The sequence below is a fragment of the Ixodes scapularis genome, unplaced genomic scaffold (genome assembly GCF_016920785.2).
Source record: "Ixodes scapularis isolate PalLabHiFi unplaced genomic scaffold, ASM1692078v2 PGA_scaffold13__105_contigs__length_92229423, whole genome shotgun sequence".
In the NCBI taxonomy this organism is placed as follows: domain Eukaryota; kingdom Metazoa; phylum Arthropoda; class Arachnida; order Ixodida; family Ixodidae; genus Ixodes; species Ixodes scapularis.
In genome coordinates, this window is record NW_024609839.1 from 59996764 (window position 1) to 60013738 (window position 16975).

A 16975-nucleotide genomic window follows, 5' to 3' on the forward strand; every position below is an offset into this window, starting at 1 on the left:
AATCTTAGAAATATAATATAATAATTATTGTGACAATGCTTTACTCAGTTCTTATTGCAATGTTTTTTTTTCTAATGTTGTTTCGTGCTTTAGTCAATATTAGAATTGTCAGTTTTTTATTATTGTCTGATTACATGGTTATATGTGGCTTAAGTCTGAATCTTAAGCTGGACCTCAAGAGTACCCTCTGCAGACAAATCAAAGTAGTATAAAGTGATTATTTGTCCGTGTGATGTTTTTAGTGGGACATCATATCGATGAAGGCTCGAATGATGGTCGAAACCAAGCTCATCAAGATCAAGGTTCAGCACTGGGAGTCAATGGACGACCTCAGGCGGGTCTACAAGTACAGCCTCGGCGAACCAAAGGTAGCCCCCATTATAATATTAGGTTGAAATCACTCGTGGGAGATCACATGTTCGCCACAAAGTCGTCTTACCCGTGTTTAGTTGTTAAGGAAGGTAATCAGTCATTATAGCGCCGTTTTTTTTTTTTTTTTTTTTTTTTTTTTGGCGGTGAGCAAGATTTATTATATTTGTATCGAAAGCGGCGCTCTGAGTACTTGCCAAAAAATGGGTTAAAACAGCGACGAACATCTTTGAGGTTATAAAATTACCCCAACTGACTGTCAAACTTAATCTTAACTTAAAAAAAGCTTAACTAAAACTTAACCTAATCGAGAAATAACTAAACAAAAAAAAAAAAACGAAAAAACTTTCGCTTGCATATTGTAGGATTCACTCAAAACAGAAGGTGTCTCCACGATGCTAATACTTCCAGTCATTTCCATTTCCTAATCTAGTATACGGCTAATGTATGACCTAGATAGGCACAAAAGACAAATAAAATACATTTATAGCAGCTGCAGCCGTCTTTCAATTGTTCTGCAGAGCCTCGACCACTGGAACGAGGACCGGTGGTTCGGACTCCAAAGAGTGCAGGGTGTGAACCCCTTCATGATCCGCCTCTGCAACGAAATCCCAGAAAAGTAAGTTCATTTTATGCGCAGAATTTATTTATGTACTCCCTTTCACTACATTACCATTATTTACATATTGGCCAGCATGAAAAAAAGAAACACGTCACGATGCTAATTTAAGTTGGCGTACGTACCATTTCATAATCGCGCCCTTAAGAAAATATTTCATCATGTCACGCGTAACACCGAAATAAGATAGAGCTATCTAATGAAATCGGGTGTGACGTCGTCAAGGAAGGACCGAACGGGACAATCGGACTTTTATTTCAGGACGGCGGCCAAAATCGAACCACCGTAGTGTGAATCACTCCTCACTTTGAGTGATCACTTCAAATGATTCTGATGGCACAAATATTGCGCTAGCATTTTTCTCTGAAAAAAAAAAATAGTTTTATGACGTACGTCTTCTAGTCCAGGCACTTTTAGTTCAATGTTCCTTTAAAGGCTCGTTCACACACATGCGACCCAGTAGAACCGACTAAGACGAGACCGGTTTTTAAGCCAATTCTGACGGCTTAGGGCCTGCTCCGTAGCAGCACATCTGTTCCTACGCCGTCGCAAGAGGCTTAAAAACCAGTCTCGCGCCACTATACGTTTAGCTATGCGATGGGCCCTCGGCCGGTACGAACTGCACGCGCGCTACCACAGAGGACTCGCGCAAGCGCTGTTGGTATCGGAAGGCTTATCGTACACCGTATAGGATGTGCAAAAACGGTTCCCTAAAACTAAACTCTCTAGTTACTGGAATTACATTGTGACTGATGACCCCCCTTTTTTTTTTCATTGCACGTGTAGGTTTGGCGTAGAAGACTACATGGTGGAGCCTTTCTTGGAAGGCATGAGTTTGAACGACGCCTTGCGGGCCAACAAGATCTTCATGACAGACGTCGGGATCGTCGAAGACGTCCCGCTAATAAACGGCGAAATGGTGGGTAAACATACGACGCAACCGTCGTTTCAGAAAATTCAACGTTTCCTTAAAAAAAAAAAAAAAAGGCCTTTCACCCTTCCCACTCTAGTGAAGAAGGAAGACCAGAGGAGCTGTACAATGGAAAGTAATGACCGGCCGCAAGTCGGCAAGCCAGAGTGCAAAGGCTGCCGCCATCTATGAGCGACGGTGGCAGCCAGGTACGTGACTTTCCGCCGTCGCTCATAGATGGCGGTAGGTGTCCAGAGTTCGGTGTCTTCATTTCTTTGCGGGGGACATGATCCTGGGGAGACTAGCCCTTAACAGATCCGCTGTAAAAAACAACAACAACAACAACAACAACGTTTAAATGGTTTGTTTAAACAATGTTTAAAGTAGCGGTCACCCTGCGCGTATACATCACACACAAGACACTGCGTTTGCTGCAGACACGATGATATAGTTATCTGCGGACGGGCTTCAAGGATGTTCGAGTATGTTTGCTTCACACGTACCTATGTGCTTCAAACATGCGTAAATACTTTATTTTCTTGTCTGACCAGAGTACCTTAAGCTTAAAAACTTGAAAAAAAAAACAAAAAAAAAAACGTCGCGGTCTTGATAAAAGAAAAAACGAGGAAAGAAGTGTGGTTCTCCACCCCCCCCCCCCCCCTTTTTTCCGATAAAAAGAAAAGAAGTTAATTCGCGGGCAGTTTAAGGCAGGCCGTGTTTCAGGTCAACACGTTTCAGGTTATTGTAGATAAAATTTTCTTCTCACAAAACTCTAAATATTTTTTCTTGTTTACTTGAGGACAGGCTTTATTTGGTGTTTTCCCCAATTTTGATGAGAACAATTCGGGGTTTGGTTGCTCCCTGGTATACGCCACGGGACAATAACTCCTTTGACAACAAACACAAATCGCAAATCTCTTTAGTGCGCCATGAACTCATCCTTCTCTCCCAGCTGGGTGGTGCCATGGCACTGTTCTTCCTGAACAAGCGCAACGACCTCATGCCCATCGCCATCCAGCTGAGGCAGCAGAAGGCACTCGACAATCCGGTAAGCCCTGGACGTCGCCGACATCTTTAGAAACGTGAGGCGTGCCGCCTCCCGAGCGTATTAGTGTTAGATGGATGGGTGCTAATGGTTGCACTCTTGATGACAGCCGGTAGCTTGCGCCACCTAGCGTCGCTCCGCGGTCGCTGAGGTTGACAGTCAGCGTTCTTATGGGCTAGTGCCTGTCAGAACTCTGAAGAAGGAATCACAAAGCAATAAGCGTAAACATGATAAGACACACCCTATGTTTCTTAAGTTATCAGTGGTCATAGTCTAAAGAAGACAAGGTGGCTTCGTTGAATTTTAATCACGAGGGATACTGGGAACAACTAGACCTCGCGTTCTAACACGCTATAAAACATTGTTGCAGGTCTTTCTGCCATCCGACCCTCCCTACACGTGGATCGTTGCCAAGATGTTCTACAACAACTCGGATGCCTGCTATCACCAGTCGTGCTCCCATTTAGGTAAAGTTCAACGCGTTACAAATATGACGGGAGAACTCGCAGCAGAGGATTCTGCAAAATGTTTGATACGGCTCTATGACATGACAGTGCAATGTGATATGACAGTGCGACGCGGAGGATCACATCAGAACTGCCCTCAACTCGAAATTGCTTTCACAGAGAGTAGGTCCTCGTTACTGAATACTTATTGAGGAAAGTCGAATGGCCTTGGCGCGGACAGGTATTGCATAGCTTGAACGGCTGGACGCGCAGCAGCCTCGTGGTTATTCTTTGAATTTTTGGGGGGTGACTGGCGCCATCTATCGTCGGGAGCTTCTCTAGCGCCACTAGAGGCAACTGTCTCGGCTGCCTCGGCGGACCAGGTGTTTCGGTGCGCCAACGGTAACACTTACCCTCGGATCGCAGACACGGCGTGCCTGGATTCCAGAGCGTTTCAAACTGCCCGATCGAGGTCACGTGGTTCATAAGCTCCGTTTGCAATACGAACTGCGAGGGGGTGACAAAAACGTTGATCGTCTACAAGCGCCGCCGCCTTCCCTGTCTCGCTCTGCTCCCTCCAATGTGACAACGCAGTGCATGCGGACTTACGACCAATCTGCGCAGAAGGCGTCCGCCATAAAATTGCGAACACTCTTCATGGTTCGAGTTGCTTCCTATCTTACATCTAGGTTCTCCAGACAGAGCGACGCAGATTAGCTCTTTTGGACATGAGGTGCTAACAGCGCATGGGGAGGATTTGACGCTGTAGGTTTGCCGTCCGATGCAGATGAGCGGAGTGTAATGTATTCTCGCTTGTGATGTACAGGGTATTACTCTTACCTCTGATTTGTTGAAATCAGGTCACAATATTAGCCAAATATGGATGCGGATTTCTTTTGTGAAAAGTAAAAACAGCGTGAAGACGAAAGGGGGATGAGATGATGCATGCACACAGACAAAGCGCTGAATTACAACTGTTTTTTTTTTATTATTGAAAATAAACTGAAGTTCGTTGTGATACTCAAAACATTCATAAACATACGCCGTCATCCATGTTTTTAACACTTGTCGAAATCCCGGAGAAACATGAGTTCCTTGTCATATAAAGCTATAGACGGCACACTGACACAGCTTCCATCCTCGCACCGTGAAATAAAATACGCCTCCGAAATTTCTCTTGTCATCTTAATTTAATGCCTACCCAGCATCGTCGTTTTCTCTAATATTGGACTGCATCCATTCCTATCACAGTGAATTACCAGACTGGGCATGTTCCATAGTCTTTTATTAACACATCTACCACTATGTCCGATATAAACTCTTTCACACGTCAACTGTATCTGGTACACAACACCCACTTGGCACTTGACGAATCTATTTTTCTTTCGGTGGTTTTTTTTACGTACCTTAACGCTCTGCCTTCCTTTGATAACTTTTGCACAAAGGCGTCTCGATTTTAACGGAGCCGTGAACACTACCGTTATGTCTTTGTCCAACTTTCTTAAGTCTGTGAGCCACCTTATGTATATAAGGTTACACCACTGGTTTCGTTATAGGCTTTTTTCTGACGTGTTCCCCCTTGCTCCGAAGTCTTTTTAAAATACCTTCTATGACCATCACCGGAAGGTTTCGAGGATGACCACTTCCAATTATGCTCTTTACCTGAGAGCCAAAACTTGCCATCATTTTACGCTCGCACGGCTTTGATAACGCTGCCCGTAGGCAACTTCCCAGTGTGCCTCTCTTCACCACCTTTGAGTGACAGGATCATTTGGAAATACTACTCCTTTCTTACTTCTGGGGCAGTAGAACCAAACACTTGCTTTAGGTCCATGTACTGCATACCGCCTTCCCCTCTGTCCTTTTTTGTGAATTTCAACCCACAAAAACGCACTTTAAATTTTCCTAACATTTCTGTTATCATCACCTCCCGACTGAGTTCGGAATCCCCCCGAAACAGGACCAGATAATCATCAACGTACTGATAAACACGGATTTTTTCTCCAAGGCTGCTGTTGATTCCTCTATCACATCTCGCTAAAAAAATGTCACTCAGTATTAGCGCCACACTCGGTCCTATACACACTCCTTGTTTCTGTGCAAACTGTTCCTCTCTAAATACGATAAAGATAGCCTACAAATAGAACCATACCAGTTCCAGACAGCTTTCCACACTTACTGCACATGCATTTTGAAAAGCGATTGATCCGTAAGACTCGATGCACTCTTTTACTGCCTCTAGAAAAATTTTATGCAGCATCGCACAATACGCGTCTTCAATATCAAATGATACGCATCGCACGAGCCTGGGTCGTGTTCCTTCAAAAACTCTACAACACTCCCTGAGTTACCCGGAAGGGGTGTAGCAGATCCAGATTTGCAAGGTGTCGCTGTAGGTACGACGCCATGTGTAGTTCCCAAGATCTTTTTTGAGATACTTTTGTTCTTAACGGCATAGCCTTTGTATACCTTAACAGAGAAGAACACACATTTCTCCCGCTGTACTGAGGACTTTAGTCTGTCAAGACCCATTTCTTCACATAGCTTAATTTCCCTTTGTTTGACCGGCTTTTAACGACCGAACAGCCGGGCTCGGCATCATAATCGTACTAATACGCCAATCAATTATTCAGATTATCTAATAGTAATAATACAATTGAAGGCGATTGATTAATTCAAAGATTATTGTAAAACTACTAAAATTACTTCTTTAGTTCGGTATAGTAATACTTACAGGCGCCTTTCTATTTCATTAAGAGTGATAAGATAGGCAGATCTGTTTCGATCCGACAAGAATAAAACACGAGTCTATTCAACACGTCCTCTTGCGGTGTTTCAGGGTTCACCCACCTCCTCATGGAGGGCGTGACCGTCTGTACCCATCGGAACCTGAGTCCCTCTCACCCTCTCTTCAAGCTCATGGCGCCCCACTTCCTCTTTCTGATCGCCATCAACTCGTGAGTCGTCCATTTGTCGTGTATAGTGACATGAACGAGGTACCGAAAGAATACTACTTACAATACCAGCGGAGATCCACTGCTTTGGATAAAGATAAACTGTAGCAGAAAACCTTAAGGACAGGGATTAACTGATGAACTTTCATGCTCTAGAGTCCCAGCAAGCTAAAGGGGCCACTAAACCACTTTCCGCGATAGTCTATTTATGGTCATAACATAATATATAAGCTATAAACATCCTAAAAAAAATCTAGTTATGCCTGTGGTTATCAAAGGTCGACTACCTCGGAACTATTGCGGACACCAGAGGGCGCCATAGGACGCTAAAGTTAGTTTCCTCTTCCGGTTGCGCCATCTGGTTTCAATGATAGTACCAGGGCAATCAATCTTTGATTACGATTTTAATAGAAAAATCGGCTACGCGTTAATGTCATGTTTAATTTTTAATGACGCCTAGGGCCCATAGACTGAGTTCTGACCATAAATAGACTACCACAAAAAGTAGTTTAGCGCCCCTTTTAGAAATGCTGGACGTGACGAATGTTGAGCGTCACATATGAACGCTATGCAGGCAGTTACAATGCTTCACTATAGACTCGATAAGAACGCCCAAGAGCGAATCGCGAAGCAAAAAGGCGTGAACGAAGTATTAGCCACGCTGTGCGCTTCTTCAGCATTCAGTGACTTGGTGTACGCCAACGTTATTAGATTACCTCAGTTGTGGAACTCCCGTGGAGAGGGGTACCCCCCCTCACTCACCCCAATCCGCCAAGCGTCGATCGAAGTGCCATCTACATTTTCGTTTCATAACTATTCGTTTCCAAGAGCCCGGCTGAAGCGCCAAATGGCGATCACAACGCCGCCATTTATCCCGCAGCGGTCACTCAAGGAACTGCACGTAACACCTATTTTGGCTTCAATCGGCCATTTCGGAGCCGAAAGAGATACAATAGAAAGAGGTAACAGGGATGCTACCCCCGTGTCCCCAGCGGGCGCGCCGCGAAATTGCCCGAAGTTAAGATGAGCCTATAGGTCGGGACGTGCTACCTGAAATGGCCGCTGAGTCATGGTTGTATGAAAACAATATTAATTGTACTGCAAAACCTTGCAATCTAAAGATTTGAGAAAACATCACGCGCCCCCCATTTTGTACTAAACTCCAATAAAAGTTACTACAAAAAGAGTTTTTTTCCGTTGGTTTTTACGTTTCTAGTAACGTTGAAACGTACGTATCCTGATTCAGTTACCAAAGTAGCCGTCTGGCGGCGCGTCGAGCGACGCTTGGCGAGTCGCTGTGAGTGAAGGGGGGTACTGTTCGTGTATGCGGCGCCTATGAGCAGTTCCGTAACTGAGCTAATCTAATAACGTTGGTGTACGCTAACGCACGCCTCTGACGTCACGGCGCACGCACTTGACATCTGCGCATGCGCGGCGGCACTGCACACAACGGATTTGGGGGGAAGCAACGGAAACTAAACATTTTTATTCTTACGATTATATTTCAGACGTGGCATCAGTAAACTCCTCAGTCCCGGAGGATGGGTGGACAAGACGCTTTCGATTGGAGTGTCCGGAATGTTCGAGATCATTCGTCGTGGGTATGAGATTATTTGTGTTACGCGAGTACATCGAATATCCACAAAGTGTTCGGGGAAAAAACGTAATCGGCGTTTGCCTGCACGCAAAGCTAAATTATGCATCGCCGAGCGCTCTGGATGAATCTATTGTGCTCATGGTGGAAATCGGATGCTAAAGGTTTCTAACTTTGCGCTGGCGGAATCGGAAGTTATAGGCAATTTTCGGAAATTTTTCGGCTAAAAGAAGGCGCCCGTTCCCGATGGCAGACGCTATTTGTCTTATCCATTCACGGTTTATATTGACCGCCCTTTTATTGCTGGAAATTTAATTAAATCTCTCGGAACTTCGAATCAAACAACGGTTCTTTTGTCCGTTCTTCGCTAAGCTCGTCAGGCGGTAGAAGCAACGTGCTCGTTGGACAAAAACACGGTTTCGATTGCTCTCAAACCTGTACATAAATACTTCAAAATAAAGTATGATGACATAATTAAGGCGACTTCATTCTGAACTCGTCCCTTCTAAAATTGTACATATCTTCTTACCTTACCTCACAAAATTTAACTATAGCTTAATCTTCTTTGCCTTCTCGGTTTTCATCTATACTCTTCATCGGGAAGCCGTCTCTTGACAAAGCGTTGATTATCAGTGTAAGGATTCTCTGCAACATTCCTTTGTTGAGTGTTTCCTACAAGATACCACTAAGATCTATCTGAATGTTTGCTCTGCGGTTAAGAGCGATTGTGAACCGGTACGAAGATTAATAGCTGTGAATTTCACCAGGTTGGAATGGTGGAGACTGGACACGCAAGGAGATCCTGAAAAAGACATACAGTCGAGAGGAGTAAGTTCATCCGTCCACGATCCTCTGAGATTCGTGTTTTTCCAAAAGTGAACTTCTGTGTGTGTTCATTCTGGGTGCGGATGTCAAAACTATAGGGTTCACTGTTTTCAGTAAATGCCGATAAACACCGAGAATTAACCCTTAAAAAGTGTTATCAAAAATCGGAATTACCAGCGGTTGACTGAGCGATTTTATAAATTGGACATAGCTTTCTTGATCTTCTTAATAAGTTATCTACACGGTTTCTGTGAGTACCTTCATAGGCGGGTCGAGGTACCTGACCCGCTGATACGAATGTCCAGTGATTCCACTAACACAGAAATCATAATTATTTCTAGGTTCTGAGTCCAGACATCTTGCCCTGGTATCCCTACAGAGATGACTCGATCCGAATCTACAAGGCAATCAGAAAGTACGTCTCCAAGATCGTCATGTACTACTACGGTGAGGATTGTTTTTCTACATTTCCTTCGATGAAACGCTACTATTTTATTTCTGAAATGATATCTTTCGTGATCTCACCACCTATTGAATTACGAAGGGCACATGTCCTATTCTGTAAAAACCGCACGTCTATGTTGCTTCGATTCTATTGTTTTATTATCACTGGAACGCAGGCCGATATTCAAGAGCGAAGTGTGGCATAATATATTAAGAACATACAGTATATTGAGTCTAACTTTGAATACATTTTTCGCAACATAGAGGTGTGTTTCCACACCTTCCTGTTGTACCCGAATGTGCACGCCGCTTTCCGTGTGGTTGCCTATAGTCTATAATTTATATGAGTTTTCACTTATGAGGTAAGTTATAACAGATCACAAAGTAAAGAGATACAAAAACTTCGGAGCCGTCGGCAAATAATATAAAAGAAGGATCTGTTTTTCCTTCATAGAATGCCCCAAAATAATGTAATTCTACGAAATCCAAGCTATTCCTTTCTTGTTCCATCAGCCCAACTAGGTCATCCCTAACCAAGACGCCAATCTGGGCTTCCGCGTAAAGAAAACGCAGTGTAGTCCTTAAACTATCCAAACAGCCAAAAACTGCCTAAAAAAATTGCACGAGCAGAGTTGTTTGCGATTTCAGTGTTAACGGTTAACTCAGTTCGTGAAATTTGGTGTAATTCGTGCAGACACGCCTGAGAAACTGGAGAACGATTACGAGCTTCAGCAGTGGAGGGACGAGCTCGTCAAGGAAAGACACCTGACTGGCGTCGGACTCAAGGTAGGCACACGAAGACCTGCCAACCAGCTTGCGATAATACCGACTGAATGTAAAGCTGTTCCACACACAGAACATAGATTTGGCGTCTGGTTACCAGTCCACAACCCGAAATATCACTGATATCGCATTAATTTGATCACAAACAACCTATCTGGACAGTGTACAAGCATAGCGGGACTTAACTAGCTCTAGGTAGATGAATAAATAAATACGCCTGAACCTTTTGGATAAGGCGGTAGCTTGTGCCACCTGGCTATTGCTCTGAATTTCAGCAGCTAACTCATTTTCTATCCCAAAACATGCTGGAGAACGAGAAGGGAAACGCACTTGCCTTATTTATAATTTCCTGGACTTGAATCACCAGCCAGATGGCGACGTAGTCAGTAGCTTATGTGTTTTGATCAATCTGTTACAACGGGTCGACATGACAGGACATGTCACGCAACGGACTTGTCGTCTCATTTCGCTGCGGAACCGCCATATCAACTGTACAAACAAAGACTTAAACGTCGTCTTGGATATTGCGCCTCCGGATATTCGAACCACGGGCGTCGCCAACCCAGTAGAGCTCCACTCATTACTAAAGAAGTTACACGGGCTAAATGTAGATATAGTGTGGGCGTACATCCATGAGACGCCATGTCCCAACACGTCAGTATGAGTCACGTGTAATCCTACTTCATTTTGCAAAAAATACCGTTCCTTCTTTTTATATGAAGCCTTATCCTGAGCAGAATCACAAGCTTAACTTACCAGAAATACCTGACCAGTCGGAACAACTTGGAATAAGCCACCTGCATTTCCGTTTACAAGGATGGCAGGCGAAAGGGGCATTGAATGGGTGGATGAATGCGACTGAACCAACACCTAGAAATTAAAGCATGTGCGTCTGCTCCGTGACGTCACAATGGCTAGTCCAGCGCGCGAAAAAGCGCCAGAGCAGGGTGGGCTTGGCAGTGCCGGCGAGCTGGCTAGACTTCGAATGGAAGCGTTCGCAGGATTCTCATTGACGCATGCATGACGAGAACCTAATTAATATAGTTGCAGGTGTACAGCGGTAGCTGTTAGTGCCCCTTCCCGGCAAAAATGCTCATATACAAACGCGAAATCCCATTCCACAGCAGAGGCACTCCTGTCCCTTCTCCCGTCGTTCCTCACGCACGGCAAGGCTCTCTCTCGCTCCCCCTCCCTTCCCTCCTGTAGGCCTCCGCTTTCTTATTCAGGCGACGCTCTCCCAAAAGCTCCCCCTTTCTTCCCTCCCCTTCTCCCCCCCCCCTCCCCCCCCCCCCCCCCCCCACACACACGCCCCTATTCCTCCGGCAGCCGCCGTAGCGAAATACTTACGTGGTCGCACTGTGCGGACACGCTCCCTCGCCTCCCCACTGCCGCCGCCCAGGTTCCGTCCTCGTGTACGCTGCGCGCGTCTGCAAAGCAGCTCGCGTACGTACTTTCGCTTCTTTCGCCGCAAGCCATGGGTGTCCCCGTCCTAAAAAAAAGCGTTTTTGTCGAAAATAAAAAAGCACGTGTCTGTGTCTTTTTGAACACATGCAACGTTTCGCACAATCGTTACACCAAAGCGCACATCTCCTCACACACGCCTCCTACATCAATTCCACTGGAAGCAAAGAACCGACTGCAAACATTGTACAGCACACTGGCTGAAGGGAAATCTTCAACGTGCCTTTCCACAACGCAGCAGCTTACCGCTGTCAATCGCAGCACACTTCGAGTGGTTGTTTGCTATTTTTTTTAAACTAAGGACTCTACGGGAACATTTTGACTTCTATGCTTTGAATATTGAAAAACAAGGAGTGAATGCAATAATGATAACTATTCCTGAGATGCTTTTGCCTCAAATGCTTAATTGACCTTTTTAAAAAGATAAAGTTGGTTTGCAATTACAAAACTTCTTATCTTAATAATGGGTGTTCTTGATCATGAAAAGCTCCTAAAAGTGCGGCGCCCATACCTAGAATACCTGACCTTAAATGAGCACTTCCATGGAAATCGTTTTACCGGACTCGGTACATTTTATTGTAATGGCAGAGAAGGATTAACAATGACCTCTCCAAATAAAAATGTAGCATTACGCCAAAACAAGAGAGCGTTTTTTGAAGAGTTTTTCTGCGACAGACATTGAACTGGTTCGATTCATTTGCATCAAAGTAAGCCATAAAAATTGATTACACTGAGAAGAGACAACTGGTTTTTACCCTTTTGATTGCGCTAGGCCAGTGGCCTTAAACTCATCAAGTTAAACACACAACATCATACACTGAGCCGGTAGCTCCCACGATGGGACCAACAAAATGCCTCAAAACACTTAGGAAGCGCATAACTGGCACCCATTCTCATTTTGTCTCCCCTTTAATTTTTTACTATATCTAGGTTGAAAATATAAACGCTTTATTATTTTTTTATCGCCCATACCGGATATGCCTACCAGGTGGCTGGGGACGAGAGTAAACAGAAAAGGTCTGTACACTAAAGGGTGGTTCACACATCCTGCGTCGTGTTCGAACGAGTGCAACTGCAACGGCTTGTGACGTACGAGTTGCTATGGCAACTGCCGCGTCGGCTTTAGAAAAACTGGTTTTTTGCAGCTGTGCCCATAGCAACCCGTACGTCGCAAGCCGTTGCAGTTGCAACTGCGTGAGCCAACCTTTACTCTACACTCTAAAAAAAAAAGAAAGAAAAAGGTGTATTCTTCACTGATCTCTATTTTAGTAGGCTGGATCGCGGATCGGGAGCCCGTCGGTGTCGCCACCGGCGGCCATTGCTTGACACCAGGCAATACACGCAAGTCTATGGGAGAAACGCACAAAAGTGACCATATTGAAGCATGTACGCTGTGCTCCGAGGCGAGTATCTTATGGTGCGCTGCGATCCTTATGTCGGGTGTTTGGAGATCGAACCGGTATTTGTCAAACGTCCGGTCGCCGAATGAAAAAATCAAACGTACCGGAGCACCCACGGCTGAGCTGGCAAGCTTGCTCTCGTAGTGGAGTAAACAAAGGAACTTGCCGTCAATAAGACCGTCCTTAGGGAAGCCCAGAATTTGATGAATGACAAAGAAGTTCCATCTCGACAGCGGCTCTCCGGGAGTGAGCGAATTCCGCGTAGCAAAGCCTTCGAGCTTGTCGTCTGCTAAACCCAAATCAAACGAAACCGCCACCGATTCCGCGGTAACTCTAGGTAACTCTCGCCTCATTGAGCTGCACTACAGCGGAGTCACTTTCGGCCACAAAATATTTATTTATAAGAACTGCGAGGGCTGTCAATTTTAATGTTTGTACGCAAACTATTTGACGGGCTTATGAAAAACATCCAAAAAGTTTTAGTGCTGACAACAGCTTAGAAGCAGGGGAAAACGTCACTTTTTCTCGTTCTTCCCATAGAGTCTCATGCATTGGCTGGTGTCAATCAATGGCCGCCGGTGGCGACACTTGGCCCCAGCTGCCGAGGCCGCGGTCCGCGATCCAGCCTACTACAATAAATATCAGTGGTATTCTTACACCCCTCTGTCCCATATAATATACCCCCCGAAACTTGAGTTGGACGTACAGCGCGCTGACGTCGAATGGACAGTTCTAACGTCTACTATGTGCTTCATAGCGGTGTTATATAATGTATGATAATGTATCTACGTATCGAAGACTACAGAAAAAAAAAAACACGAAATAACACCGGTTTTACAGGGAAGCAAAAATATTTTTTTTTATTCAATAACATGTAAGTTTTTTTTGTTTTTTTTTAGTAAGTTGTACCACTGGGCTATCAAGCCGCTCGTGAAAGTTGGTACCGTCGCTTGAACATTAGTCCGCTGTACGTGGAACAGAAATTTTGGGATGTATTATATTGGACAAGGGTTGTAAGACTATACCTTTTTTTTTCTTCTTCTTCTTCTTGTCTGAGAGTGTAAAACCGGACGGCGGCTTGCGCCATCTAGCCAGCGGTTGAGTGACAGCGCCCCCTATACAAGTCTCTAGACAGAACGAATATAAGCACTTTTCAAGCATTTATCGTCCAGGCGAAAAATGGCGAGCCACTTGGCTGTGGCAATATCGCCTAAAAAAAAACAAAAAAAACAAGTGCTGCACTTTTTCTCCAAAAAATGTTATCACCGATGAAGATGATGATGATGATAACGTCAAACACGGGCAATGCGTCTACAAGCGGAGCAAGGGTTAAAATGTGGGAGAAACTCCAACATGGCCAGCTCAACCGTATCAGCAACAGCTAGGCAGGGCACTGACTCGTTTGTGCACTAGTGTGTGTCGAGGACAAAGGCAAGACTTTCAAATGGTGGCACGAAATGAGTGACAGCAATAGGTGATTTTTTGTTGTTCTATATTTTAATTTTGATTAGGCCACGAATATTCGAGTTCGCCCGATACAAAGGGAACAGTTACTTGATCATCAGCACCATCTACAGCAATGACATCATGCTCAGGCCTTTTCTTCTGGGTTGTACTGGCCGTGGACATATGGGCGGCCTCGGACGCTTTGAAGAAAAGAGCTAACGCGCATGCTCAGAACGCGTTCCAGAGCCCTGTAGACAAATATGGTGTCGCAAAGAAGCCGGCATTTGGAATGGTCTGTAAACACTGGACGTCGCGACACAAGGTGCAAGGGCTGGGTTGCGCAAGCTACCACCCGTTACAATGACATCCATCCATCCAGGTCACGTCTTCTTGAAACAATTTCTCTTTTCTTTTCTTTTTTTTCCCTAGGGCGTGCCGGGCCAAGAGAAGGGGCGCTTCACGACGCAGGACGAAGTCATCGACACCGTGGCGGCCATCATCAGCCAGTGCAGCGTCGCCCACGCTGCGGCTAACTTCCAGCAGTACGAGGACTACGCGTTTCCACCGAACTACCCGGCCTACCTGGACAGGGGACCTCCCAAGGACAAGGTATGCCCCTCTTCAAATGAGGACAATGTAGCGTACGATTCGTCCAATGACCATACCAGGACTTTTCTATTGAAAAAAAGGAAAATTTGACATAGGATCCTTTCAATAAACATATATCCCTACCTCAAATCCCAGTATAATTTTTTGCTATCTAGATTATGGAACTGGAAATCCAGATTGCAAACAAAGCATTATTATTTTTTTTTTTTACTGAGATCCGTATAGAATTTAGATATATTTCCAGTTCCATAATCCAGGTGGTGAAAACTTGTACGGGATTTTTCGGTGGGCTATGTGAACTGATATAAATGATATATAGGTTCTCATACGCCTCTCAATGTTCTCGCGGTATGTATCGCGTGCTGTTGTATTATAAGTTCAATCAAAACTTATTGTGCCGATCTTACGGAAAACTGCTGTAAGGATAGGCGCTTTTTTAACACCGCGTGGTATGCTTACGATATACCTTTGACAAAAAACACAGATATGCAGTCAAGTGAAGTATACAAAAATGGAAGGATACCGAACATACAGTTAAAACCCTATAGCTTGTCTGCACTCACCACCCCCATTATTTTTTTATTCTTTGGACATATGGACAAATGCATTTGAAAGCGATGTGTAGCCATGACTGGAGCACGAGGTTGTTGCGATGTGTTCACAGAGGGCGCTGTCGGAGGACGACGTCGTGTCTCTGCTACCCTCGAAGCAGGTGACGCTCGACGCCATGATCATCACCAAGCTGCTCAGCAGCAAGGGCACCAACTCCCTCGGCTACTTCGAGGTTCAGTACATGTACGAACCGGCGGCAGTCAGCGCAGCCGAAGAGTGAGTAGCCTCTCAAGTGGGGCCCTTTCGTTTCTCGACTGCAGCGGTATGTCACTTCGAAGAGGCTTTTGTCTCTCAAAGGTCATCCCTAGTGGGTCCACGCAGGGCCACCTAGCTTGTTAGCATTAGCTAAGAAATCATTATTAAAAAAAACTTTGATCTAATAACAAGCTGAGTAAGTATTACAATCTGTTTATCGCTCATCCAGTTTTTTTTTATTAAGACATGAAATACTTTTTAGCGCCTACTGCCCCCCCCCCCCCCCCCCCAATCCCAAAATTATGTCTGTCCGTCCATCCATCCATACATTTTCCGCTGAATTTGGCGGGGAAAGTGCAGTAACGTGACGTCACGCGACCTTTCAACTTTGGGAAAATTGACGGCACATGACCTATACGTCTACTCAGTTTTCCCGCTAAATGTTGCGGGAAAATATACGTCACGTGACACTGCAATTCTCTCACCAATTCCCTATAATGCATTTCATCCATTATAGGACTTTCAAGGTAGCGGTAACCGCCAATCTTTTCATTACAGGTTCAGGGAAGACTTGAAGCGGATCAGCGACGACATTAAGCATCGGAATTCTCTGAAGGATCTTCCGTACCCTTACCTCGATCCGGAGATTGTGCCCAATTCTATCAGTATCTAAAGAACGGAATTTCTGCCTGGTCGAGCCGAGTCAGCGACCTCGAGTATTATTTAAAAGCGTCTTCATTGTCTCACTGTATATAAACGCTCTCTGATTGTAAGTTAAATGGTGTCATTCTTGATATATCATTTCTTGTACGGTCCCAATAAAGGCCAATTTTTGTAGCATATTTGTTTTCAATGCGTCGTATAAAAAGCGTGAGGATCTTATCAAAATAATTTCCCACGTTGAGAACATTACAAGAAGAACCAGAAGCTGCGAACAAAAAAAGAGAAGATATCGCACTCAACCAAGTAAAGCGTTCTTGATTCGATAAGACAGTGCTTGTCTGTTAAAGCACCAGGTGTCAATTGAAAACGTTTGTTTATTCGCACTTTATGCACAGTAATCGTTCCACGAAGAAAAGAAAAATGCTACGTGTTGTCGCTTTTTTTGTTGCTGCTGTTTAAACAAGCGTGGAATTAATTACACTAGCAGGCACCATCTCCAATGATTCTGATCTGGGGTCGTGTTTTTTGTCGTAGGAAATTCCACCAATTTGAAAAGCAATTGTCTGCATGAGCAACGATACGGCCTCACCTGCATCTTGA

At 44.7% G+C, this 16975-nt stretch overlaps 1 protein-coding gene across 1 annotated transcript in view; it reads left to right on the forward strand.

Annotated features, from left to right (window-relative positions):
* The window catches only part of LOC8027237 (polyunsaturated fatty acid 5-lipoxygenase), a 39248-nt gene extending 22694 nt beyond the window's left edge, over positions 1-16554 (forward strand). Inside the window, exons 5-17 of the mRNA XM_029993750.4 lie at positions 243-368; positions 891-988; positions 1775-1907; positions 2851-2946; positions 3314-3410; positions 6229-6346; positions 7852-7944; positions 8705-8765; positions 9104-9209; positions 9901-9992; positions 14726-14905; positions 15570-15733; positions 16271-16554. Coding sequence (XP_029849610.2) covers positions 243-368; positions 891-988; positions 1775-1907; positions 2851-2946; positions 3314-3410; positions 6229-6346; positions 7852-7944; positions 8705-8765; positions 9104-9209; positions 9901-9992; positions 14726-14905; positions 15570-15733; positions 16271-16385 — 1479 coding nt within the window. The 3' untranslated portion in view covers positions 16386-16554. The remainder of the gene's footprint in view (positions 1-242; positions 369-890; positions 989-1774; positions 1908-2850; positions 2947-3313; positions 3411-6228; positions 6347-7851; positions 7945-8704; positions 8766-9103; positions 9210-9900; positions 9993-14725; positions 14906-15569; positions 15734-16270) is intronic.
* Positions 16555-16975: the final 421 nt, after the last annotated feature.